The sequence below is a fragment of the Bos mutus genome, chromosome 19, assembly GCF_027580195.1.
Source record: "Bos mutus isolate GX-2022 chromosome 19, NWIPB_WYAK_1.1, whole genome shotgun sequence".
NCBI lineage: Eukaryota > Metazoa > Chordata > Mammalia > Artiodactyla > Bovidae > Bos > Bos mutus.
In genome coordinates, this window is record NC_091635.1 from 40743333 (window position 1) to 40768251 (window position 24919).

Here is a 24919-nt window from a genome sequence, read left to right on the forward strand (position 1 = left end):
TTCTACTAGAATCAAAGCAACAAGTTGCTACTGAAATTGCAGTGACCGGTCAGCAAAGGAGACCTATTGGAAGCGCCTTTGGGTTTTTTTGCGACGAGTCAACTCAACCTAAGCCCAGTGTTTAATTATGCGACCCCTCAGCCCGCTCCACAGCCTGGAGCCCTCTTTTGGCCTCTGAAAAGGTTTAATGGGGGATCAATCCACAATGCTAAGTGTATTCGGCCTCCGAGGCCCAGCATGGAATCTCCAAGGTTTCCGCCTCGGGGCTGATCGGATCCTAGGAGGGCGCCCAGGGGGTCGGGAAGCGTAATCACAGCGGCCCACGTGGGCCGGAACGGCTGGGGGACCCGCCGGTGGTTGGGGCAGCTCGGAGCGCGTCAGCAGCCCGCCCCCTCGGCCCTCCCCTGGGCGGGGCCAGCCCCGACGGCGCTGACTCAGCAACGCGTGGGGGGACTTTTGTCCCTCCGCGGACCCCGTTTCTCTCGCCCTCCGCCGCCACCGAGCCGGTTTCCTCTTTCCGGCGCTCTGGGTGCGAGAGGCAGGTCGGACCGCCCAGCCTGCGAAGCGCTGTGCCGTCCCGGCGCCGGCCTGAGGACCCCGAAACTACCGTTCCCTCGCCGGGCATTTTGGGCGCCATGAACGGAGCGGGTGAGGCGGCCCTCTTCCCTGCCGAGGCTCTGCCGGGGGGCCTCTAGGGGCTCCGCTGCGTCCCGGAGGCCCGGTGGCGGGGAAGGGCCGGGGCTCGGACCCCAGGGGATGGCGGGGATGGAGTTTTCTGGGTGGGCTGGAGAGGCCCGGAGGGAGGCAGCTTCGTGGGCGAGGACGCCGGTGAAGGGCTTCTCCGCTGCTCTGTGGTCACCGCGGGATGCTCTTACCAACTTAGAGTGTAGGAGATGAGCCCTCTTCAGCCTCTTTTTGATGTTACAATCCCATCAGGTATTCCAGCAGGACTGAATTCGGAGAAGGTAGCGGCTCTGCTTCAGAAACTGAATTCCGACCCTCAGTTCGTACTGGCCCAGAATGTCGGCACCACTCACGACCTGCTGGACATCTGTCTGAAGAGGGCCACGGTCCAGGGTACTCAGCATGTGTTCCAGCACGCCGTGCATCAGGAGGGCAAGCCCGTCACCAACCAGAAGAGTTCAGGTGAGGTCTTCAAACTTCTTACACGTCCTTGGACTTTCTTGAGAGCATACCATTGTGGCGTCTTACCTAAGAACGGTCTTAAAGGGAGCAGAGGTTTGGATGGAGAGAACTTGGGATAAATTCTTAAGAGAATAGACGCAGATACAGGCAGATCCAAGGAAGCTACATTGTGACTTGTTTTGCTGCTCTGTGGCTCCTTGGTGTATTTGATTTGAACACTCAAGTGACTGACTAGTCCAAGGTCATCTGTTTGAATGTACTTCACGGATACTCTGTCCTGAAGTTATGTGATTGCTGCCCGATGTCTTGGAGATACTCTTTCTTGGTACAAAACATGCAAAAATGGGACTTCCCTGGTGGACCAGTGGATAAGAATCTGTCAGTGCAGGGCTCGCGGGTTCCATCCCTGGTCTGGGAAGATCCCACATGCCTTGGAGCAGCTAAGCCTTTGTGCCACAACTGCTGAACCATGCTCCTCAGCTAAGACCCAGTGTAGCCAAAAATTAAAAAAAGAAACATGTAAAAATATTCACACCCTAGAGAACTCCTCAATGTTGCCCTGAAGGCCATGTGTGGGATGGAAAAGACACAATGTAATTGCACCAGAACATCATCAAATGTTTTTAAGCGTGCCTTTTAGTTGCAACTTTAACAAATGAAAACTGACCTTTTCCAGTCCTGTGGCCACTGCTGAGTTTTCCAAATTTGCTGGCATATTGAGTGCAGCCCTTTCACAGCATCATCTAGAGTTGGACTGTGAAGACAGCTGAGCCCCGAAGAATTGATGCTTTTGAACTGTGGTGTTGGAGAAGACTCTTGCGAGTCCCTTGGACTGCAAGGAGATCCAACCAGTCCATTCTGAAGGAGACCAGTCCTGGGTGTTCATTGGAAGGACTGATGCTGAAGCTGAAACTCCAATACTTTGGCCACTTTATGCGAAGAGTTGACTCATTGGAAAAGACTCTGATGCTGGGAGGGATTGGGGGCAGGAGAAGAAGTGGACGACAGAGGATGAGATGGCTGGATGGCATCACCGACTCTATGCACATGAATTTGGGTGAACTCTGAGAATTGGTGATGGACAGGGAGGCCTGGCGTGCTGCGATTCATGGGGTCGCAAAGAGTCGGACACGACTGATTGACTGAACTGAACTGAACAAATGTGCTAAAGGCCAGTTCCCATTCAGAGACCAGTTTGTATGCCTTGCTGGTCAAGAGCTCTTTTTCTACAGTCTGGGACCACAAGAAGGACAGCTACAGTGAAAGATGGGTTATCTAGGAACCTAAATAAGGAGGACATTCTCACAGCAGAATTATACTAAAATAACTTTTTAAAGCCTGTGTATGTTCGTTGCTCAGTTGTGTCTGACTCTTTGCAACCCCAGGGACTGTAGCCTGCCTATCCATTTAAAAACTTCTCCCAGTCTATTTATTTTGGCAGAAAGCAGATCAGTGCTTGTTTGAAGCCAGCCAAAACTCAAAAGTGTACATTTATGACACAGATGCATTTTACTGTATGTAAATTTTACCTCAGTAAAGTTGATTTTTAAATTTTAAGGAAAAAATTATGACCTGGCAATAATTAATGTTTTGTCATCATAGAAAATGCTTGGGGTGGTGTGGCCTGTCAGGCCACAAATTATTCAGTTAGTAATGTCACAGTGGTCTTACATGGTGTTGAATTGCAGTGACCTCTTAGGGAAGAGCCTGGGAAAGTGCTGCTGCTGCTGCTGCTGCTGCTGCTGCTGCTAAGTCGCTTCAGTTGCGTCCGACTCTGTGCAACCCCATAGACAGCAGCCCACTAGACTTCTCTGTCCTGGGATTCTCCAGGCAAGAATACTGGAGTGGGTTGCCATTTCCTTCTCCAGTGCATGAAAGTGAAAAGTAAGGGAAGTCACCCAGTCATGCCCGACTCTTAGCGACCCCATGGACTGCAGCCCACCAGGCTCCTCCATCCATGGGATTTTCCAGGCAAGAGTACTGGAGTGGGGTGCCATTGCCTTCTCCGTGGAAAAGTGCATCTGGAACAAGTCAGGTCTTATATATTCTATAGTGTCACTTTTACTTAGAAAAGATATAGATAGCACATGAGCTGTGTAGTTTATTTTCATGCAGTTTTCACATTAACAGTTCATCTAGATTTCCTCACTAGGAAATAATATTGTATGTGTGAGAGAGGTAACTAAGTCATTAGTAATTTAGGTATGCTCAGTTGTTAGTGATTTTGAAAAATACGGTATGTGTGCTAGTGGTAAAGAACCTGCCTGCTAATGCAGGAGACATAAGAGACATGGGTTCTATCCCTGGGTAGGGAAGATCCTCTGGAGGAGGGCATGGTAACCCACTCCAGTATTCTTGCCTGGAGAATCCCATAGACAGAGGAGCCTGGCAGGCTACAGTCCATGGAGTCACAGAGTTGGACATGACTGAAGCACAAAGATCACTTAAGTTGTTACAGAAGATGGTGACATTGTGGAGTTTGTGGTTATCTACTTATAGGACAAATGAAGAATATGATTATATGCTTGAGGGGTAGCATAACATTTTTAGAGCCAGCTTTATGCATGGATTCAAAACATTGCTGTCTCAAAAATAGTAAATGGAAGGAAGATAATGTGTTCTGATTAAAAGAAAAAGCTATGACAAACCCAGCGTATTAAACAGCAGAGACATTACTTGGCTGACAAAGGTCCATATAGTCAAAGCTATGGTTTTTCCAGTAGTCATGTATGGATGTGAAAGTTGAACCATAAAGAAGGCTGAGCGCCAAAGAATTAATGCTTTTGAACTATGGTGTTGGAGAAGACTCTTAAGAGTCCCTTGGACTGCAAGGGAGATCAAACCAGTCAATCCTAAAGGAAATCAACCCTAAATATTCATTGGAAGGACTGATGCTAAAGCTGAAGCTCCAGTACTCTTGCCACCTAATACGAAGAGCTGACTCATTGAAAGAGACCATGATGCCAAGATTGAAGGTAGGAGGAGAGGGGGTGACAGAGGATGAGATGGTGGATGGCATCACTGACTCAATGGACATGAGTTCGAGCAAGCTTCGGGAGATGGTGAAGGACAGGGAAGCCTGGCGTGCTGCAGTCCATGGGGTCACAAAGAGTTGGACACAGCTGAGGGACTGAACAGCAACAACATGATGGTAAAGGCACTGATGCCAAGATGCATGTGAAGAGTGTGGAGTAGTGTGACAGTGACCTGTGAACGTGGAAAATGCAGTGCTTCTATGTCGATTTATTGTAGTGACAGGATTTTAAATATATATTTAAGCTACTAAGTTAAATATTATAGTAGTTACTATTCCATCTATATTTTTAAGTGTTCATATAATCCAGTTAACTAAATAACTTAAAATTTCTCCTTGGAGGCATGGGGATTGACTTATGTTAGGGTCACCTTATATTGAGGCGTATACTATGTATTCCAGATTAAAGGGTAGGGACTTTTTGAAACTTCTGCCATATACTGCCAAATTGCCTTCAGATATTTTTTACCTATTTAAATTCCTATCTAAGGTGTGTAAGAATGCTGTGTCCCTGGGTCCTTGCCAATACTGGGCATTATTAATTATAAAATAATGCTTCCCCACTTAACAAGTATCTTATGATGAACTTTAAAAAAATGTTTCTTGGCTATTTGTGTCTTTTTTGACTATTAGTTATTCATGATCTCTACTCATATTTCTCTATCAATATTTCTTTTTCTAATTTTCTTAGGCGATTTGTGATTGATTCTTTACGTGATATGTGAAGAGATTTTTTTTAATATATTAAAGATATAAAACTATGTGTATATATTGCAAATAGTCAAAAAGAAACTACCTTTCTTGTTTTTATATCTTTCTGCTTTTTGATTGGTCTTAAATTGTCCAAGATGTTATCATATATTCAGTGTTGGGAAATACAGTTAGAACAGTGTGATCTATGTGAACACTCACCCTAATTTCTTGATTTGCTTTCTCCTTTTAGGGCGATGCTGGATCTTTTCTTGTCTGAATGTTATGAGACTTCCATTCATGAGAAGATTCAATATTGAAGAATTTGAATTTAGTCAGTCTTACCTCTTTTTCTGGGACAAGGTATGGAACTGATTTTTCAAGAGTCTTTTTGTTTCAGCGTCAGCTTTGGTAGGGACTGTTTCTTCATTTCTTGCTTTTCCAGTTGTCCTCTGCCTTCCATTGTAGATGGCAACACCATTTGTTCTGATTTCCAAAGTATCAAAAATTGATTCTTTTCAAAGGCAGAACCACTGGGTTGGTAGGTGGCTTTTTGGCAATGAAATAATAATAATAATGACTCACCTTACTACTTCCTTGTGTCTTTCTTATTTAAAACTTTTTGTTTTCAATAATTTCTCCTTTTAGCATCTTTATGTAGGTCATTTGTCTTTCTAGGACCTAATTCCCTTTCTCTGGGTAGTACTTGTCTGAAAAACAGTAAATAATTGTATTCCTTTTTTTAAAAAAAATCTTTAAAGTGTACATTGTATTTGTCTGTTAGATATTTATTGATTGAAGGCTCTGAGTATCAGATTTTTGTTTCAGAATAAAGCACTGCCTTGTTCAGGATAAACTATTACAATGTGCACACACATTAAAAGAAAATCCTTCACATATTCTTATGAAGCCAGATATTCCTCTTTTTTTGTTGTTGTTTTTTGGCCACACTGTGCAGCATGTTGGATCTCAGCTACTTGCAACTCCTGGGTCTCCTTCATTCCAAGCAGATTCTTTACCACTGAGCCATCAGGGAAGCCCTTAGCTCCCCAACCAGGGATCAGACCCATGCCTCCAGCACTGGAAGCATAGAGTCTTAACCACTGACCCACCAGGGAAGTCCCAGAGATACTGCCATTTAGATATCAACTTTAGTTTAAAAATACCTACTCTGTCGGGTCTGTAGTAGTTCCAGGACTCCTGTTCTGTCGCTAATGCCATTAAAGATACTAGCTCTTTTCTCCTTTAATTTTATTTAACTTCTCTTACTTTAGGTTGAACGCTGTTATTTCTTCTTAAATGCTTTTGTGGACACAGCTCAGAAAAAGGAGCCTGAGGATGGTAGGCTGGTGCAGTATTTGCTTATGAATCCTGCCAATGATGGAGGACAATGGGATATGCTTGTCAATATTGTTGGTAAGAGCCTTTCTGTAAGAGAACTGAAACCCAGCTTCATGAAACAAGGCTCTGTAGTTCAGCATAGGCCATTTCTTTGGTGTTTAAGTATAGGGTAGAACTGGTCCCCAGAATGGTATACAGTTAGCTCTAAGAACCTTTATCTCATGTTCTTACCTAGTAAGTACCTTTCTTAAATTGGAGGTAAAGAGATAGGTACTTTAAAGTTTAGATAGAGAAGAAAATGTATTAAGTATAACTAACTTTCTATGAAAAAGTTTCTCTCTTATCTATTGATGTAATCAAGAAACACATTGAAAACCGCAACTGTTTCAAAATAACCTCTTTCAAAAAATTGTCTTCGAGGGAAACTTCCTCATATTGAGTACTTTGCAAAGTGTGTTAGACTAAAAACAGAATTAATTCCAAGATGGATGGATACATATGCAGATTAAATGACCTGTTTAATAATATCGTGAGATTGTTCAGTTTTCTGGGTTTTGTTTTTGTTGTCATGTCTGACTCTTTGTTACCCTATGGACTACAGCACACTAGGCTCCCATCTTCTTTACTATCTCCTGGAGTTTGCTCACATTCATGTCCACTGAGTTGGTGATGCCATCCAACCATCTCGTCCTCTGTCGCCCCTTTCTCTTGCCCTCAATCTTTCCCAGCATCAGAGTCTTTTCCAGTGAGTTGGCTCTTCTCATCAGGTATTAGTATTAGTACTCATGAAGTATTAGAGCTTCACCATCAGTCCTTCCAATTAATATTTAGGATTGATTTTCTGGTTTGATCTCCTTGCTATCCAAGGGACTCTCAAGAGTCTTCTCCAGCACCACAATTTGAAAGCATCAATTCTTTGGCACTCAGCCCCTTTTATGGTTCAACTCTCGCATCCATAGATGACTACTCAAAACTTTTAGCTTTGATGATACAGACCTTTGTTGGTGAAGTGACGTCTCTGCTTTTTAATAACTCTGTCTAGGTTTGTCATAGCTGTCCTTCCAAGGAGCAAGTGTCTTTTAACTTCATGGCTGCAGTCACCGTTAGACTAGCAAAATATGGCCTATTTTTAAAAGCAATAGCTGTTTTTGTCCGAATTTCTGACACTTGGAATTTACATTTACTTTATGGAACATTAAAATTTGTTTTCTTTTAGAAAAATATGGTGTCATCCCTAAGAAGTGCTTCCCTGAAACTTACACAACAGAGGCAACCAGAAGGATGAATGATATTCTGAATCACAAGGTACAACATACGGAGCAGGGCGAGACTGCATGTAATGTGCTTACCTTAGAACTCCTAACTGACTTTCCAGGGGCATTCCTGGGCATTGCAGTGTACACAGGCTATATATAAGATAGCAGTGTCCATCCAAGGCAGAGTAGCTGCATATTAACTTTAAAAATAACTGATGGGACTTCCCTGGTGGTCCAGTGGTTAAAAATCCACCTTCCAATGCAGGGGACAAGGGTTTGATCCCTGGTCATAGAACTGAGGTCCCACGTGCTGTGGGGCAACTAAGAACCCCACCCACTGCATCAAAAGACCTAGTACAGCCAAAATAAAAAAATAATTATTAAAAAAAAATAATGGCGATTAGTAGGGTGGTTTTTTCCTTCTCTTTAAAAATATCCCACTTTTATTTGTGTTGATTTTAATTCTTTCTTATGAGTACTGAGGAACGAAAGCCCCATTCTCAGTGTGGGACAAGCATATGGGGTGCTGTGCCTCTCACTTGGCTCTAGTGGAGGCGGATTGGGACAGCTTTACGGTCTAGTAAAACCGAACACAACTATTCGGGAGACCTCCTTAAAGACGAGGCAGAGTTCTAGGCTTCCCCAAGCTACCTCAAGTGTAGTTTATCCACTCGCTAAAACATTTGGTGTAGTCCCTGAACTGCTTTTTATTGCCTCAGTTATCTTAATGAATCATTCTGTCTTCTCTACGTAACCCATTTTCCCAGGGAGGACTGTGAATCCTACAGGGATGCTGCTCTGCCTGCCAGATTTCTTTTTTAGGAACTGGGAGTTGCCAAAATTTGCTGTCTTGATCTATGAGGCTAAAAATTGGATTTGTCATCCCTGGAAGAAAGACTACATTTTAAAATAAACTGTAAAGTGTGTTTCCCCAATATGAGAAGTAGGTTATTTTCCACTCAGGAAACTCTGGGGAGTATTATCCACAGGCTAAAAGATCGTTATTAGTAAGGCTTTGGATTCCATTTCAGGTGGGAACAAGATCCTCTTTAGCCCTGTGGCTAGGTTTATGACTCACCTTTATCTTAGGCATCTCCCAAAATTGAAAACAACAAACATGAAAAGTATATTGGGGTTTGGCATAGCCATGATCATAACGATTTTATAGAGAAGAAATAGACAACCAGGAAGATTCTAAATTAAAACCTATTAGAGTGAATTAATGGCATAATCAGCTTGTCTCCCGTTTTTTCGTGATAGGCATTTTGAAATCACATGTTTTCCCCATTCCCAGACATATCACAAAGGGTACCATCAGTTGCAGAGCAAAAGCAGTTCCATGTAGTATTTTAGGGGAATCATCCATGTCTTTTCTCTTTATGGAGAAAGTTTTTCTGTCTATGTTTAAGTGGAGTTATTGGGGAAAACATTTGCTTTTATGAACTTTGCCCTGGGTCTTGACTGAGTTATACTTCAAAACAGAGCTAGCATTGGTCTGTTAGTCTCCTTTACAGTTGAATTTGGGTAACTGTTGGAATGCTAAATAAATTTCTGTCATAGATGAGAGAATTCTGCATACGACTACGGAACCTGGTACACAGTGGTGCAACCAAAGAAGAAATCTCAGCCACACAGGACTCCATGATGGAGGAGGTAATAACAATTACTGGATTTTTTGTGACCCTTTTAAAGAACTCTGAGAATGTTCCTATCTGTTAAATTGATTAGGAAGCATGGTCATTGTCATTAGCATTGAATTGAAAATTACTTATTTTACAGCTAAAAAGGCTGAGGTATAAACTTTGCAGTTTGGTATGGGACTTGTGGGATTCCCAGGTGGCTCAGCAGTAAGGAATCAACATGCTGACGGGAGACACTGTTTTGATCTTTGGGTCAGAAAATCACTGAGAGGAGGAAAGGGCAAGCCACTCCATTATTCTTGTCAGGAAAATCCCCTGGAGAGAGGAGCCTGGCGGTCTACAGTCTGTGGGGTCGCAAAGCGTTGGGCACAACTGAACAACGGAGTATATATACACACGGGACTTGCACTTGCATCTTCTGTTTCCCAGTGTAGGATTCTGTATAATTTCATTCTTTATCCATTTCATAAATACTGAATACCTGCTAGGAGTTTGGCACTGGGAATACAGAGATGAGAAAGACAGTCTCTACTCTCAAGAAGCTCAATCCCTTGGTAAAAAAAGCACGTGAATAGTTATAATAAATCCTTTGCTGGAGATGTATAAAAAAGGACTTGGTGGTCATAGAGGAGGGAGTGAGTAAGTCAGTGAACTGAAGGCTTCATGGGACAGATATTTGAACCAGTTCTTGAAAGAGCAGTAGAGATTTACCAGGTGGAAAACTGGGAAAACCATTCCAGACACAGGACTTGCCTGTACAGTGGCATGAAGAAAGGTGAAGTCTTCAGACAACAGAGTACCTGAAGCATAACGTTTTGTGAGTGTGTCTGGTAGCAAATTAAGCTAGAGAGGCAGAGCTGTGAGGGGTCTTACGTAGATGCCAGAGCTTTTGGCTTTATTCTGTAGCAATAAAAATGGGAAGCTATTGATGGTTATAGTGGTTAAAACAATGTATGTGAAGACATTTTGGAAAACTTAAAGAGCGTTAAACAAATACCAGGCTGCAATATTTATTATCAAGGCGGTTAAGAATCTTTATTACATAATTACATCAATGATTACATTTAATACTATCCATAATCCAAATGAATATGTATAAAACTGTGAAATTGCTTTAAGAAAAGTACAAATATTTATGTTTTTCATCTAGTGGACCCATTACTCGAAATCACTCAACTAACAGTTCTTTCAGGAATATTTTTGTGGAATTAAAATGGGCTAAATTTTTTTTTTTTTTACTACAGTGGACAACGTTAATGCTTCACTCGTGTTTTCCTTTAAATTTTAGAGAGGCTGCATAGTGTAGTCCCGAGCATGGTCTCTGAGGTCAGACCGTCTCACCTTCTCTTTAACAGCCATGTGACCAGGGATAGGTTCCTCAAACTCTCAAGTCTCAATTTGTTCATGTGGACTGCCTCTACCCTCTGGCTTGGTACAATCTAGTTTCTTAAATACTGTTCAGTCGCTGAATACAAAGGTGTCATTTTGCCTGATACCTTGAAATTGTCTCATATTTACTTCTCTCTCTACTCCTTAAGTGTTCTTTGTTAAGAAAGGTATCTGTAGTAAAAGAAATAGGCTTTGGAGTAGGACATGGGTTTCACCTCTATCACTTAACAGCTCTGTGATCTTGGATAAAATTACTTACTTAACCTGTCTCAGATTCAGTTTGAGTTTAAAATGCATTCCTCATTGGATTTTTGTGGGGATCACATAAATAATTGACTACCTGAGTGTAAGCCCTAGTGCCTGGTATATGGCAGTTGTCCAGTAAATGGTAGTTTTCTTGTTTCTTCCTTAGAATGATCTCTCTTCTTGAGGCCGTGTCTCTTGCATAATTTGCCTTTATAATTATACTAAGATAGTGGGGTGTAGGGGGTAGGGAGGGAGGGTCTGTAAAGAGTTATGGAAATAGGCTCAGTTGGTACTTATGTAGATCACAAGCATCCTGTTGACTTAAGATATTTGCTTTAATGATCTTTTAAATGCTATATCTAAAGTCCATGATCTGACCCTGCGATTAGCTGCTAAGAGAGCAGATATATTCTACATATCTTTTCTCTCCTTTCCTAACCTTGGAAAAAGTAAAACACCACCTTGCCAAGTCCTGAGTATAAATGTTTTATAGGATTATTTACTTAATGATTCTCTGTAAACTGTTGACTACAGAATTCTGTGTGGTAGGTCTTTAGATTTTTACAATTCCCTAGATAACTTCTCATTAGTGAACCTGACTCTTTGGTAATGAAGAGTCTAGTTGTGGTTTTAAAGCCACAAATTAGTACCTGTGATTTGCGTAGCCTTGTAGGCACATCAAAATGATGACTTGAATCAACAGCCATGAAGCTCACATAGCTTTGCATGAGATGTGCTTATGCTAAAGGCATTCTTTCTAAGGAGGCTTCCCTGGTGGCTCAGTGGGTAAAAAATCTGCCTCTGTGATGCAGGAGACTCAGGTTCCATCCTTGGGTTGGCAAGGTCCCCTGGAAACGGGAATGGCTACCCACTGCAGTATTCTTACCTGGAGAATTCCATGGACAAAAGGAGCCTGGTGGGCCACAGTCCGTGTCAGAAAGAGTCAGACATGAGTGAATTGACTGAGCACAGCACAGCACACACCTAGGTATCTCTTTCTTTTTATCTTTCTTCCTTTCTTCTGGAGGGATACCTGTTTCTTTTATTTTTTCAACTTAAAAACTTCTTAGTTTGAAGCATATATTTGAATTACATTTGCTAATCATTCTACCTTGTTGCACATTAGAGGCTTTTGAGTGTTATACCAGAAGCATGAATAAGGCTTGTACTTTTAAACTTTTATAAATATAAGAAATTACGTACTAACTAACCCAGGGCAGGATGACATAGAAAGTCCTTATGATCTGGAGGTTATCACTGCTAACTCTGATATTTTTCCTTATGTACTTTTTTTCATTTAAGATCATATAAAATTTAGCTTAAAGAAGGGATCCTATGCACTGTTAGTAAGTTCCTTTTTTCATTTTCTTTGTGTTTCTCTAGTGCCTATAGTTTTTTTTATATGCAAGCTTTTTTTTAAAATTATTTTTTAATTGAAGGATAACTACTGTACAGAATTTTGTTTTCTGTCAAACCTCAACATGAATCAGCCATAGGTATACATATATCCCCTCCCTTTTGAACCTCCCTCCCATCTCCCTCCGTATCTCCCTCCCCATCCCACCCCTCTAGGTTGATACAGAGCCCCGTTTGAGTTTCCTGAGCCATACAGCAAATTCCCATTGGCTATCTATTTTATATATGGTAATGTAAGTTTCCATGTTACTCTCTCCATACATCTCACCCTCTCCTCCCCTCTCCCCATGTCCATAAGTCTATTCTCTATGTCTGTTTCTCCATTGCTCCCCTGTAAATAAATTCTTCAGTACCATTTTTCTAGATTCCATATATATGCATTAGAATACAATATTTATATTTCTCTCTCTGACTTACTTCACTCTGTATAATAGGTTCTAGGTTCATTCACCTCATTAGAATTGACTCACATGCATTCCTTTTTATGGCTGAGTAATATTCCGTTGTGTATATGTACCACAACTTCTTTATCCAGTCATTTGTCGATGGACATCTAGGTTGCTTCCATGTTCTAGCTATTGTAAATAGTGCTGCAGTGAACCATGGGATACATGTGTCTTTTTCAGTTTTGGTTTCCTCAGGGTATATGCCTAGGATTGGGATTGCTGGGTCATGAAAGAAAGTGAAAGTGAAGTCACTTAGTCGTGTCTGGCTCTTCGTGACCCCATGGACTGCAGCCTACCAGGCTCCTCCGTCCATGGGATTTTCCAGGCAAGAGTACTGGAGTGGGTTGCCATTTCCTTCTCCAAAGGATCTTCCCAACCCAGGGATCAAACCCAGGTCTCCCGCATTATAGGCAGACGCTTTACTGTCCGAGCCACCAGGGAAGCCACCAGGGAAGCCGGGTCATATGGTGGTTTTGTTCCTAGTTTTTTAAGGAATCTACATACTGTCTTCCATAGTGGCTGTATCAATTTACGTTCCCACCAACAGTGCACACCTTCTCCAGCGTTTATTGTTTGTAGACTTTTTGATGATGGCCATTCTGACTGGTGTGAGGTTATATCTCATTGTAGTTTTGATTTGCATTTCTCTAATAATGAGCGATGTTGAGCATCTTTTCACATGTTTGTTGGCCATCTGTATGTCTGCTTTGGAGAAATGTCTGTTTAGGTCTTTTTCCCACTTTTTGATTGGGTTGTTTTTCTGGTATTGAATTGTATGAGCTGCTTGTATATTTTGGAAATTAATCTTTTGTCAGTTGTTTCATTTGCTATTATTTTCTCCCATTATGAGGGTTATCTTTTCACCTTGCTCATAGTTTCCTTTGCTGTGCAAAAGCTTTTAAGTTTAATCAGGTCCCACTTGTTTACTTTTGTGTTTATTTCCATTACTCTAGGAGGTGGGTCATAGAGGATCTTGCTTTATGTCATCGAGTATACACAAGCTTTAAAGGCTACTTTTCATTTAGTTATTATAAGATACTGGCTATAACCTCCTTTTGTACAGTACATCCTTGAGCTGTCTTAACAACCATTATTAGTTTGTAGCCCCCACTCTCCGATCCTTATATTACCCCTCTCCCGACACATAGTTAACCACTAGTTTTTCTCTGTATCTGTGAGTCTGCTGCTTTTTTGTTATATTCATTAGTTTGCTGTATTTTTTAGATTTCACATATAAGTGATGTCATACAGTATTTCTCTGTCTGACTTATTTCACTTAGCATAAACATCAAAAATATAAGAAGATCTACAGTGAGCTAGCCACTGGGGGATTTAAGCTGAGGAGTGATGTGGCTTAATTTTTGTTTTAAAAAAGATGTCACCCTGGCTGTTTTGAGAATGCATGGTAAAACAGCGGGAGAGGAAGAAGGGAGACCAGTGTGGAGGCTATTGTATAGATGAGATATGGTAGTGGTTCCCACCAGATGGATGAAAATAAGGATGAAGAGAAGTGGATATATTTGAGGGTGGTGTATCTTCAAAGTGAAGATAACAGGACTTGCCAATGTGGAGGACAAGGAAGAGGGAAGATTTGGGGTGATATAAATGGAAGGTTTCCAGGTAGGGGAGAGAAGGCTTTTGAGTGATTATAAGGGAACCTGTATGTGGTCAGGAATAGCAGTGTGAATGAGAGAAGTATAACTGAAGAAGCAGAATTTGGGAGGAGGGAAAGAGTAAATGTGCTCAACGTAGTGCTTTCAAACTGTACAGTCAAATCCCTTGGGGATCTTGTTAAAGTGCAGATTGACTCAGTAGATCTGGGTAGAGCTGGAGAGTCTGAATTTCTCACTATTTCTTTGATCTAAACAGACTCTAAAAGTAATCTGAAGGTAATCATTTGACTCTTAGTTACCATCTTTGTGAGCTCATTTCCTTTAACATCACGAAAGGGCACACACCTTTTAAGTGTAGGTTTTTATGTCTTTCCCTGCCCTAAAATATATCTACTGCCTCCAGGAAGTTTCTCCTCCTCTATGTGCTTTTGCTGGCACAAGTAGGAGTTGTGTTTTTAAAGTAGATCCCTGCCTTTCTTTCATTCCCCACCAGAAAGCAGTAGAGAGCTGTCTCCTCTCTCCTTTCTCTGCATTGTCAGCAGTCACCAAGGTCTCCACTCTTCTCATGTGACTGGTTCATTTACCCTCGGCACCGAACCTTCTCCAAAGTTCAGCTATTTTCTGTGACCATTTCTGTGTCCTGGCAGTCATCTCCATGATCAATAGGTCACTTTACCTTTGAACCTAATTTCTCCATCAGTGAAACTAAAAGGTCAGAGTGGATGATTTCTTAATGGCCCTGTAGCTTTGTGTCTTTACAATAGAAGGAAATCATATTTCTACAGTGCTTTAGACTTTACTGGACAATCCAGTATTGTAAATACAAATGAAAATTCCAAGATTCTGTCACTTCTGCAGTGGTTCCAGGCACTGAACTCTTAGCATTACCAGTTTTGCTCCATTACAAGTAGCTTGGTTGTTAACCACTGTACTACCTTCCCATTCTTTTGGGTTGAACAGAAAGTTCATTCAGGTTTTTCATAACATCCTATGGAAGAGCCCAAACGAACTTTTTGGCCAAGCCAGTAACATTTCTAATTACTATGGTTTCCTCCATTCTGTGTCTGCCTATAGCTGGCTTTAGACTCTCACCCTTCTAAGCATTCATGACTGACTCTCAACTATTGCATCCTGCCTTCCTCCTCTCACTTGGTGTCTGTCTTCCAGTTTAGCCACCAGGGTGGGAATTGACTCTATCCAACATCATTTGTCTTAAATTGGGGTCCATACAGTCTTTCCCTGTGTCCTGTATTTCATGCTTTCTATGTGTTTTGTCTTTTTCCCATTGCCTTTCGGGTTCTATTATTCACCAGTATTCAGTTCTGTATAATGACTTGAGTTCAGTGTCCAGTATCTTTTATTGTCCTGAATGTCAGCTTCATCTTGTGAGAAACAGGTAACAACTCCCGAGTTGTCCACCAGAGAGCAGACTCAGATACCCAAAGCTCGCTGCCAGCTTTGTATTTTGGGAACAGGGAATAGTTTTTCAGAACGTAGAGTCTCTTATCAAGAACTGAAGTATCATGGGCCCTGGAGATTATAATTCAGAGAATTTTTTAAAATTAGAGCTTGTTTCACTATTGTTAGTTGACTTGGAGCCAAACATTCCTTCCAGAGTGTTTTAAACTGACTTGAATGTGAATGGCTTTGGATAATTTATTGTCATGGTAAACGAATAATATAAAACAAAGCAACATTGTCTCAGATTACAGTTTTACTACAAGAGAAAGAGATGTCACCCTTATCCTCATTCATCCCTTGTATATATCTTTGATAAAAGTTCAGCTTTATAAAACATGCAGTAGGGCATAAATATTTGTATTCCAAAAAAAGATGAATTATAGAATTCATTTAGATAGCTAAAATGCAGATTTCCTTTAGTGTATTTTTGATGAGAAGGAATGATTTCACACTTTTTACTATAGAGAGGGCAGTCAGATGCCCAATAAGGTATATGTAAATCGTAGTGTAAAACACTTATATTTAGAATGTGTTTAAAAGTAATCAGAGGTTCACTTACTTGTCTTAATCTTCATTAGGCCTAGCCCTAGTCGCCCCCATTCTTTCGCCAGGGCTTAACTGAACTGGGTAAACCAAGTAGATGACTGAGAATTAATTAAAATGACCCCATATAAAATGTTCATGCACATGTGACAATGATTATTAGTTGAAAATACACATCATTTAAGTCTATAAAACCTTCCTTATTTAAACATATTCTTATTATACACTTTAATTGTCTTGACCATAGTTAACCAGTGGCAGGATCCTCATGATGAAAATTACCATTTGTGGCCTTGGTGCTGAGGAAATGCAAAATGACTGTCTGGTCCTTATGAATCTCAAAAAGAGCTCATTAGTCCATGGCTGGATTAGCTTAATTACAGTTGCTCATGTGATGCCTGCTGCTGCTTTTCTGTATTAGAAACTAGCCTGAGAATGATACGTTAAAAGAGAGGCAGTTGGGCCTCCCTGGTGGCTCTGTGGTGAAGATTCTGCCTGCCAGTGCAGGAGACATGGGTTTGATCCCTGGTCCGGGAAGATCCCACATGCCACAAAGCAGCTAAGCCTGTATGCCACCACTTCTGAGTTGCTCTAGAGCCTGGAGGCTGCAACTGCTGAAGCCCATGTGCCCACGCTGCACAACAGGAGAATCCACTGCAGTGAGAAGCCCAAACGCCACAGCTGGACAGTAGCCCCTGCTTTCCACAGCTGGAGAAAAGCCCACAGAGCAACGAAGACCCAGAGCGGCCAAAAATAAATAACTTTAAAAAGAGAGAGTGGTGGTTTAAGGACCAGCTGTTCAGGCCCATAAAACATAAAGTAAATCCTAGTAAAGGAAGACTCTTGGAAAATAAACATAAAATGAAAGGCACTCATAACTTTGTCTGTAGGCTGATGTGTTTCTGTTAAGGCTCTGTCTTCCATATGACGTAAGAGTCTTTTTATCCTTAGTTATAGGCCTGAAGTCATAGGCAGGCCTATTTCTAATTTTCTGGCTTTGGTTCAAAGAAGTTTGAACCTTGCTTATCAGGGTATCTGTCCTAAGGCTTTTTTTGAGGCCTGAATTTGCAATTTACTGGCTATAGGACATCAGTCAAGCTATTTATTTTCCTGAACCTTGGTTTCTTTATCTGTCAAATCTGAATGGTGTCTACCATTTTTGTTGAGAAGACTGAGAGACATGGTATTCACAGACTGTGGTACAGCACAGTAGACAGTATTTCCTTTTTTGTTTTAAACCCTGTACCGGTGGAGCAATACTTTTGTGTTTTTTTTGGACAGTGTGTGACTTCAGATCATGATTCTGCCAGTTACTAGCTATATGATCTTAAGTAGATTGCTTAATTTCTTTGAGTCTTTTGGAGGAGGGAGGAAGAGGGGAAATTACACCTTGAGAGAGTTCTGTGAGAATTAAGTTAACCTAGCAGATATATAATGGCTAGCACAAAACAGTCACACTCAGGATCCATTTCTTTTAACTGTAGTGGAGTATACAAATGTAAGGAGCAAATAATGCAGGTAGTAAGTGATGAGATTGGATCAGGGTGGTGACTGGGTGGAGAAAGAAGAGGCAGATCATGGTGTATATTTTTTCAAAGGTAAAGGAAATTTGATACAGAAGAGAAAGTACTTTCTGTGGGCTGACCTTATACAGGGTATGTCTCTATACTTCTATTTCTGTCGTTCTGTAAGATGAAAATAATATAAAATGTATCCTTGGATTGTAATGATGCTAACTTGAAGGTTTTGTGACATCATTAGAGAGTATGTTACAGTCTCAACCCCAGAAATGGTACCTTTCTACTCAGTGTATTCTCGTTCTAATATTACTTTTGATAGACATTGTCATCTAAACTCCACCAAAAAGTTAGTGACTTTTCTGGGAATAGAGACCCCCGTCATAATCAAAGCAAAACCTGGAAGCATAAAGGGAAGGAAATCTATTTATAAAATGCATGTAATTATTTGTCACTTGATATACAATCAGTGGAGCAGCAACCCAGATCTTGTTGTGGATCAGTGGTGAGTGATTTCTTGGCTAAGGAAGTTTGACTTGCAGGGCAAATACGAAGCACTAAATATTAACATTTCAGAATTGTATTGTTCTGAGTGTTTATTTAAGAACTCAGAAGTTTGCTGATACCAAATCCTGGACATCAACCTTCCAATTTTTGGAGCAATATTAAGTTTCCTGTGAAATCTCTGACTTCAGTATAGCCTCTGATTTCTTGTGTTCCCCAAGCTTGAAACTTGAAGAAAAGAGGTAAAAATACTGCTTCCCTCTAGCCATTGCTCATCTGTCCTCCTTTTTTCCAGATATTCAGAGTGGTGTGCATCTGTTTGGGTAATCCACCAGAGACATTCACCTGGGAGTATCGAGACAAAGATAAAAACTATCAAAAGATTGGCCCTATAACACCCTTGAAGTTTTACAGGCAACATGTCAAGCCACTCTTCAATATGGAAGATAAGGTTAGAGACTGGCGATGGCAGCCACTGGCTTTTTATTTTCAAATGCCTGTTGACTACAAGAAAGAGTATCCAATTCCGGGGTTAATATGCATGGTCATCCAACAAGACACTAAACCAAATTTTTCCTCTTCTGAAGTATTTTATGTACCAGTTCAGTTGGCCACTCAGGATTCCAAGCACTCCTCCTCAAAGACTTTTCTAACTGTGGGTCCCCAGTCAGTTTAATTCCCATCAGCTCCCCTTGTCTGGGCCCTGAGTCATTCTCCGGTACAAAGACAATAGAAGTCTCTTGGGCATTTCTTACCTTGGGTTCAGAGCATCATTGTACTGTGGGCCCTCTGGGGACTCTTTCGTGGAAGGGAGCAGTATCTCAGCCCAATTTTTCCCACTAACTTCAGGACTTCTCCACCTGCCTAGCAGGTGCCAGTCTTCCCTTCCTTATTGGCATCTTGACTCTTAAAGGGCTTTCCTGGTGGCTCAGATGGTAAAGAATCTGCCTGTAATGCAGGGTTTGATCCATGGGTCCTGGGAAATCCCTGGGAAGATCCCCTGGAGAAGGAAATGGCTACCCACTCCAGTATTCTTAGCCTGGAGAATTCCATGGATAGAGGAGTTTGGCGAGCTATATACAGTTCCTGGGGTTGCAAAGAGTTGGACACAACTGAGTGACTAACACCTTCACTTTTCACTTGACCCTCTTAAAAGCAAATGGCTTTGTTTTATCACTGGAGTCCCAATTCAACTGTACTACCAGGCCTTGAGCCTGTCTTGTAATTTGAGAGCAGGGATCTTGTAATGATGGGCTCCTGAGTCATCATCTTGCCTTACTTGGTGCACATAATTCTTCAGGATTAGTTTTGCGGTGACTTTTGCCAATAGGAAAAATGGTGATGCAGCTCCTAAATGTCTCCCCTCAAATAAATAGAATATACAGGGACCTCTCTCAAAAGGACCCTGCCACCTTTTGTTTCTTGGTTATTTAACAATGTGTTTGTAATGCTTATTCTTGTAGGCAGAGGTGATGAGCTTGATACAAATATATGAACTTGGAGGGGAGGTCTATCTCTCGATATTCCTTGTGTTATGTTCTGATCAACATATTCTTGATCTCCTAGATTTGTTTAGTGAATGACCCTCGGCCTCAGCACAAGTACAACAAACTTTACACAGTGGACTATTTAAGCAATATGGTCGGAGGGAGAAAAACTCTGTATAACAACCAGCCCGTTGACTTCTTAAAAAAGATGGTTGCTGCTTCCATCAAAGATGGAGAGGTTGGTATTGTTTCTGTGTCTTCTACATACAGAGTTAAAACCTCTTCCAAATCTTTGGTGTAATAGGAAGATAGGACATATGTTGACATTCTGTCTTCCTCCTTCCTCTGTTCCTAGGCTGTATGGTTTGGCTGTGATGTTGGGAAACACTTCAATGGCAAACTGGGCCTCAGTGACATGAATGTGTGAGTACAAGAAATTTAAAATAGAAAATCATTTGTGGGTTGTGGCTGTTGGCGTGCACTGTTGGTATGAAGTGACTCATACCTGAGGTTTATGAGATTTAGCCACTCTCAGGCTTAATCTCTGAATGAACCTCAAAGCCTGAGAGTGGGCCTGTTTCTTTGCATTTTGTAGCGTTTGAGGATTCATAGCTGAAACTTTGGAACACCACATATTTATATGCTCTGAGCTGGGAAGTCAAGATCGTATCTGAGTTGAAATTGTTGGGTGCTCCTAAAAAGTCATACTATGTGAGGAAGAAACTTTTTTAAAACTTCTGTTTTGTATTGGGGTATAGCTGATGAACAATGCTGTGGTAGTTTCAGGTGGACAGTGAAGGGACTCAACCATACGTATGCATGTATCGTTCTCTCCCAATCTCCCCTCCCATCCAGGCTGCCACGTAACGTTGAGCAGAGTTCCCTGTGCTATACAGTAGGTCCTTGTTGGTTATTCGTTTTAAATGCAGCAGTATATTCATGTCCATCCCAAACTCCCTAACTAGTCCTTCTCCCCTGGTAACCACAAGTCCTTCCTCTGAGTCTGTGAGTCTCTTTCAGTTTTGTAAGTAAGTTAATTTGTATCATTTCTTTTTAGATTCCACATATAAGGGATATAATAACTATTTCTCCTTGAGGAAGACAGTTTTAAAAAATTGATTAATGTGTAAATCTGTTAAGTGTATTTGGGATGTAACAAAAGGTTTTCTAGGTCTCTTGTTTGATGTTTGATTCTTCTTCCTACTTCCATTATTTGATACCTTATGTATTTTGTCTTTAGGACAACTAGGACTAATTTGCATACACACTTTAAAGCATTCCTTCTGGTTGTTGATGACAACGAAGGTTTGCTTGTGAACCAAATCATATTAAATCCTTGACTGTTAAAATTTATCACATTAGTGTTATTTTTAAGTAATTATTACTTGTAGGAAATTGAATAAATATCTTGACAGTTAACAGTAGGAGAAAGGAAATCTGCTAAAAGATTTCATGAGGTTTTCTAAACTTTGAAAATATTCTCTAGTATTTTGACATTTATTTAAATTTCACAGTTAGCCATGGTCTGTGTGAATTCGGAAACTGAATTCTCCCAGCTCAAAGTGAAAGTCACTCAGTCGTGTCCAACTCTTTGCGACCCCATACAGTCCATGGAGTTCTCCAGGCCAGGATATTGGAGTGGGTAGCCATTCCCTTCTCCAGGGAATCTTCCCAACCCATGGATCAAATCCAGGTCTCCCGCTGAGCCACCGGGGAAGCCCAACCAGCTCAAAAGAGACCATTTTTGAAAGAAATACTTCAAAAACTTTTTTTTGCTGTTGTTTTCTTTCCAAATTGACAGTGCAGCCTTTCGTCAGTTTTTGTATTAGGAGAATTTATGTTAATAACTTCTTATTTTTCTGAGAGCTCTTGTGACACAGAGAGAATGGAATCCCATTGAGAGACTAGATTCTGCACTTACCACGTTCTCAGAAGAGCTGCAGCCCAGATTTGTCTGGAGCTGCTGAGCCCCTTCAGTTTCTTCTGTGATCTTCTTACAGCCAGAAGCCAATTATCCCCCGTGATTGTACTTTCTGTATTCTGTGCTATTCTTTTTTTAACAGCTATGACCATGAGTTGGTGTTCGGTGTCTCCATGAAGAACATGAATAAAGCTGAGAGGCTGACTTTTGGCGAGTCACTTATGACCCACGCCATGACCTTCACTGCTGTCTCAGAAAAGGTATGACCCCCAGCATGCAGACACCAGTATCTGCACAGGGGAACCTCCATTCCCCTGCGGGCCGTTTAATCCAGCAGAGCTTCTTCACAGCGTATGTGCTTCCTGTTAGAAGTTAGCTTCCAAGCAAGACATTGTACCCACCTCTCTGGGGGGTTGGCTGCATGCTTTCAGAAGTCATAAAAATAGGAACTTTCCATAAGGAACAAAATTTGGGTCAGCAGGGAGTAAGGAAGTAACTGCTTCTCTGTAACTTTGGAAATTCTCTGTGTGAAAAGAGGTCAGCAAGGAAACTTCGAAGACGACCACTTCAGTTTAATAAGGAATTAAAGTGTGCCCTGAAAGTATTCATATCTTGATGATTTATGTTCAGTCTCACCTTTGTCGTTCAGATTCTTCTGCAGTAAAATGTCAATAACAGTAATTGGTGGACTCCATGCTCAGTACTGAATTTATTCAGAGTTTCAGGAAATTGGAGGTAGAGTATTTTGGATTTCCCTATGGAATATTCTGACTAGTAATACCACTGTTTCTAGGATACAGTGTTGGAAACAACAACTGCAGTATTATCTTTCACAAATAAGCCTCCTCATTCCCAGTCTGTAGAAGAGTTTTACTCCTGTGCTCAGGGATCATAAAGAAGAGAAGACATCAAACTATACTTTAATTCTTTACCACTGCAAGCAAAAATATTCTTTCCAAGCCTATCTAATTATTGGAAAGAGTGTCACAGAATAACTATCTTGACATTATCTTGGCAAAATATTAGAAGGAGCTTTTCATAAAATACTGTAAATGTTGAGATAAAATGCTATCGTAAATAAACTAGAATAAAGTACTATTAACCTACTTAAATATGAACAACTTGGTATTTTATTCTATGTTTAGACCTGCTATATTATAAAATTCAGTGGATTTACAACTAAGCTCCTTAAAGTTAAACTTTTAAACTATTTAGAGGATTATTAAAAAGGAAAACGAAAACTTTATAATTTCTAAGAGAGTTTGGCTTTTTATCATTTTCCATCTCTGTTATAGAGTATTACTACTTTTCAGAAATAAAAATCATACATACTCCATGTCTTTTTCTCTGGAAGCTCCATTCTTTAATAGGCATGGTTTAGTAATATACTGTTTTTCCTTCTGGGAAATGGAGCTACATTACGTGTTAATATTATAAAGCAGAATTAATGTTATCATAACTGGAATTTTATATTGAGATTTTTCTCTTCTCTCCACTTTTGACTGCTATAAAACTAGTTTGCATTGCCTTTGAATGATAAAGCGGAGATAAATGCTTGTAAGTATTCTGGGATATCCTTTCTTGTTGCTGATTTCTTGGAATCCCTGAGAGGGAGTTCCAGATACTCTTCTGTATTTGTAGATGACGTGGCTTGATCTAGGTCATGTAGGAATTCATTGGCAAAGGCAAGAAGAGGAAGCACTTTCAAACTTACTGTAATAAATGACTTTAGGTAATGGAGATTCTAACACCGATATTTGAAAAGGAAAGTAAAGATGGGCTGCAACGCAGGGAGTAGAAAACCAAAACAGCCAGTCAGCTTGGCCCAGAGTGTGCAGTGTACTGGTGTGGTTCTGAAAGTCTCTGGGGCTAAGAGTAAGGGGTAGTCCAGATAAGGGTATTTGAAACTTTGGGGTTTGTTGGCTATTTCTGCGATGGGAAATTCCTGAGATTCAAGAAAACTGTCAGGAGTAAAATTGAATCCCGTTTAGATGTGATTTGTGCAGTTTTATGCAAGTGGGAGTTGACAGATGAAATCATTAGGAGATAATTCAGGAGCCAGTTCTCTCCTCAGGCTACAAAGATTTAAGTTGTTTTGACATCAGCTAATGCTCTGGGTAAACATGAAAGAACAGTCTTTTCCCAAATGGAACCTTCTTATCCCTCTCTGTGTCACTGTAATAGAGACTGTAAATGAAAATTATCGTGATGAGTATCATTTTATTGATGAAGATCGATGAACAGAACTGCCGAGGTTTTGTTTTATGGAAATAGTGTTTTGCTTTGCCATTCCATCTCTACTGTATTAAATTCAATGTTTGTGTAACCAAATCAGTAAAAAAGCACATTTGGGAGAGTATCATTTCTTGGTTCCCCTAAGTAAGAAAAGTAGGCTATATGATGGGAATGTGTTTGTTTTCTTTTTTAAACTCTTGACTAGGTCTGAGATTCATTGCTAAAATAAATACGGTTAGATGCCTCTGCAAAGAATGCTAATCGGAAGCAAGAGTCCCTGGCTTCACACGGCGTTTACTGCTTTTCGTAGTTTTAACATGTTGTTTTTCTTAGCCAAGAGGCATTTTAATGTGCTTATTTTCTGTATACCATAAAACGTAAAGGAGAAAATAGTAGTATTTATTGCTTGGCTAGGTTTATTGTATTTTCACCTGAAGAGATTCAAAATCCACCTCTAACAGGACATTCTCTTAGTTATAGTAGAAGATATACGGCCCTGGTCATGTATAGCGTTGCTGTATAGAGAAGGCTGTTTCTTCTGAGTGGCTGAATAAGAGCTAAAATTACATGACACTTCATTTCAGATCTCATTTCAGACTCTCTGCTGTCATCCACTCTTTTGCAGGATGATCAGGAGGGTGGTTTCATAAAATGGAGAGTGGAAAATTCTTGGGGTGAAGACCATGGCCACAAAGGTAAGCTTACGCTGGTAATACTGCCAGACTCAAAGTGACTGGGTTCTGTGCTACTCTCTGCCTCCTAAGAGATATGGGAAGAAAGAGCTGCCCTGGTGTGGCTCATTTTTATTTTTCAGTAATTGGTCCAGTTAGCTAACTTATTAGCTGGACTATTCTAGAGAAAAATCCGAGGATCTCGTTTGCCCCCAGCATTCCTGCCAGCAGCGTGGGAGGCCTGAACGCCATGGTTGGCTCTGAGACCAGTATGTGCTGGCATCTGTTCCGGACCACAGTGACCCTCCTACACCTCTCTGTCCCGGAATCCCTTGGCCAGTAAGAAGCTTGAGTGCCCTTTGC

The 24919-nt window shown here is 40.9% G+C and overlaps 1 protein-coding gene across 1 annotated transcript in view; it reads left to right on the forward strand.

The window, feature by feature from the left end:
* Positions 1 to 335: 335 nt before the first annotated feature.
* The window catches only part of BLMH (bleomycin hydrolase), a 41722-nt gene continuing 17138 nt past the window's right edge, over positions 336 to 24919 (forward strand). Inside the window, exons 1-11 of the mRNA XM_014480433.2 lie at positions 336 to 648; positions 937 to 1146; positions 5124 to 5233; positions 6145 to 6286; positions 7428 to 7516; positions 9028 to 9120; positions 18538 to 18693; positions 19809 to 19967; positions 20085 to 20152; positions 21793 to 21910; positions 24511 to 24580. Coding sequence (XP_014335919.1) covers positions 636 to 648; positions 937 to 1146; positions 5124 to 5233; positions 6145 to 6286; positions 7428 to 7516; positions 9028 to 9120; positions 18538 to 18693; positions 19809 to 19967; positions 20085 to 20152; positions 21793 to 21910; positions 24511 to 24580 — 1228 coding nt within the window. The 5' untranslated portion in view covers positions 336 to 635. The remainder of the gene's footprint in view (positions 649 to 936; positions 1147 to 5123; positions 5234 to 6144; positions 6287 to 7427; positions 7517 to 9027; positions 9121 to 18537; positions 18694 to 19808; positions 19968 to 20084; positions 20153 to 21792; positions 21911 to 24510; positions 24581 to 24919) is intronic.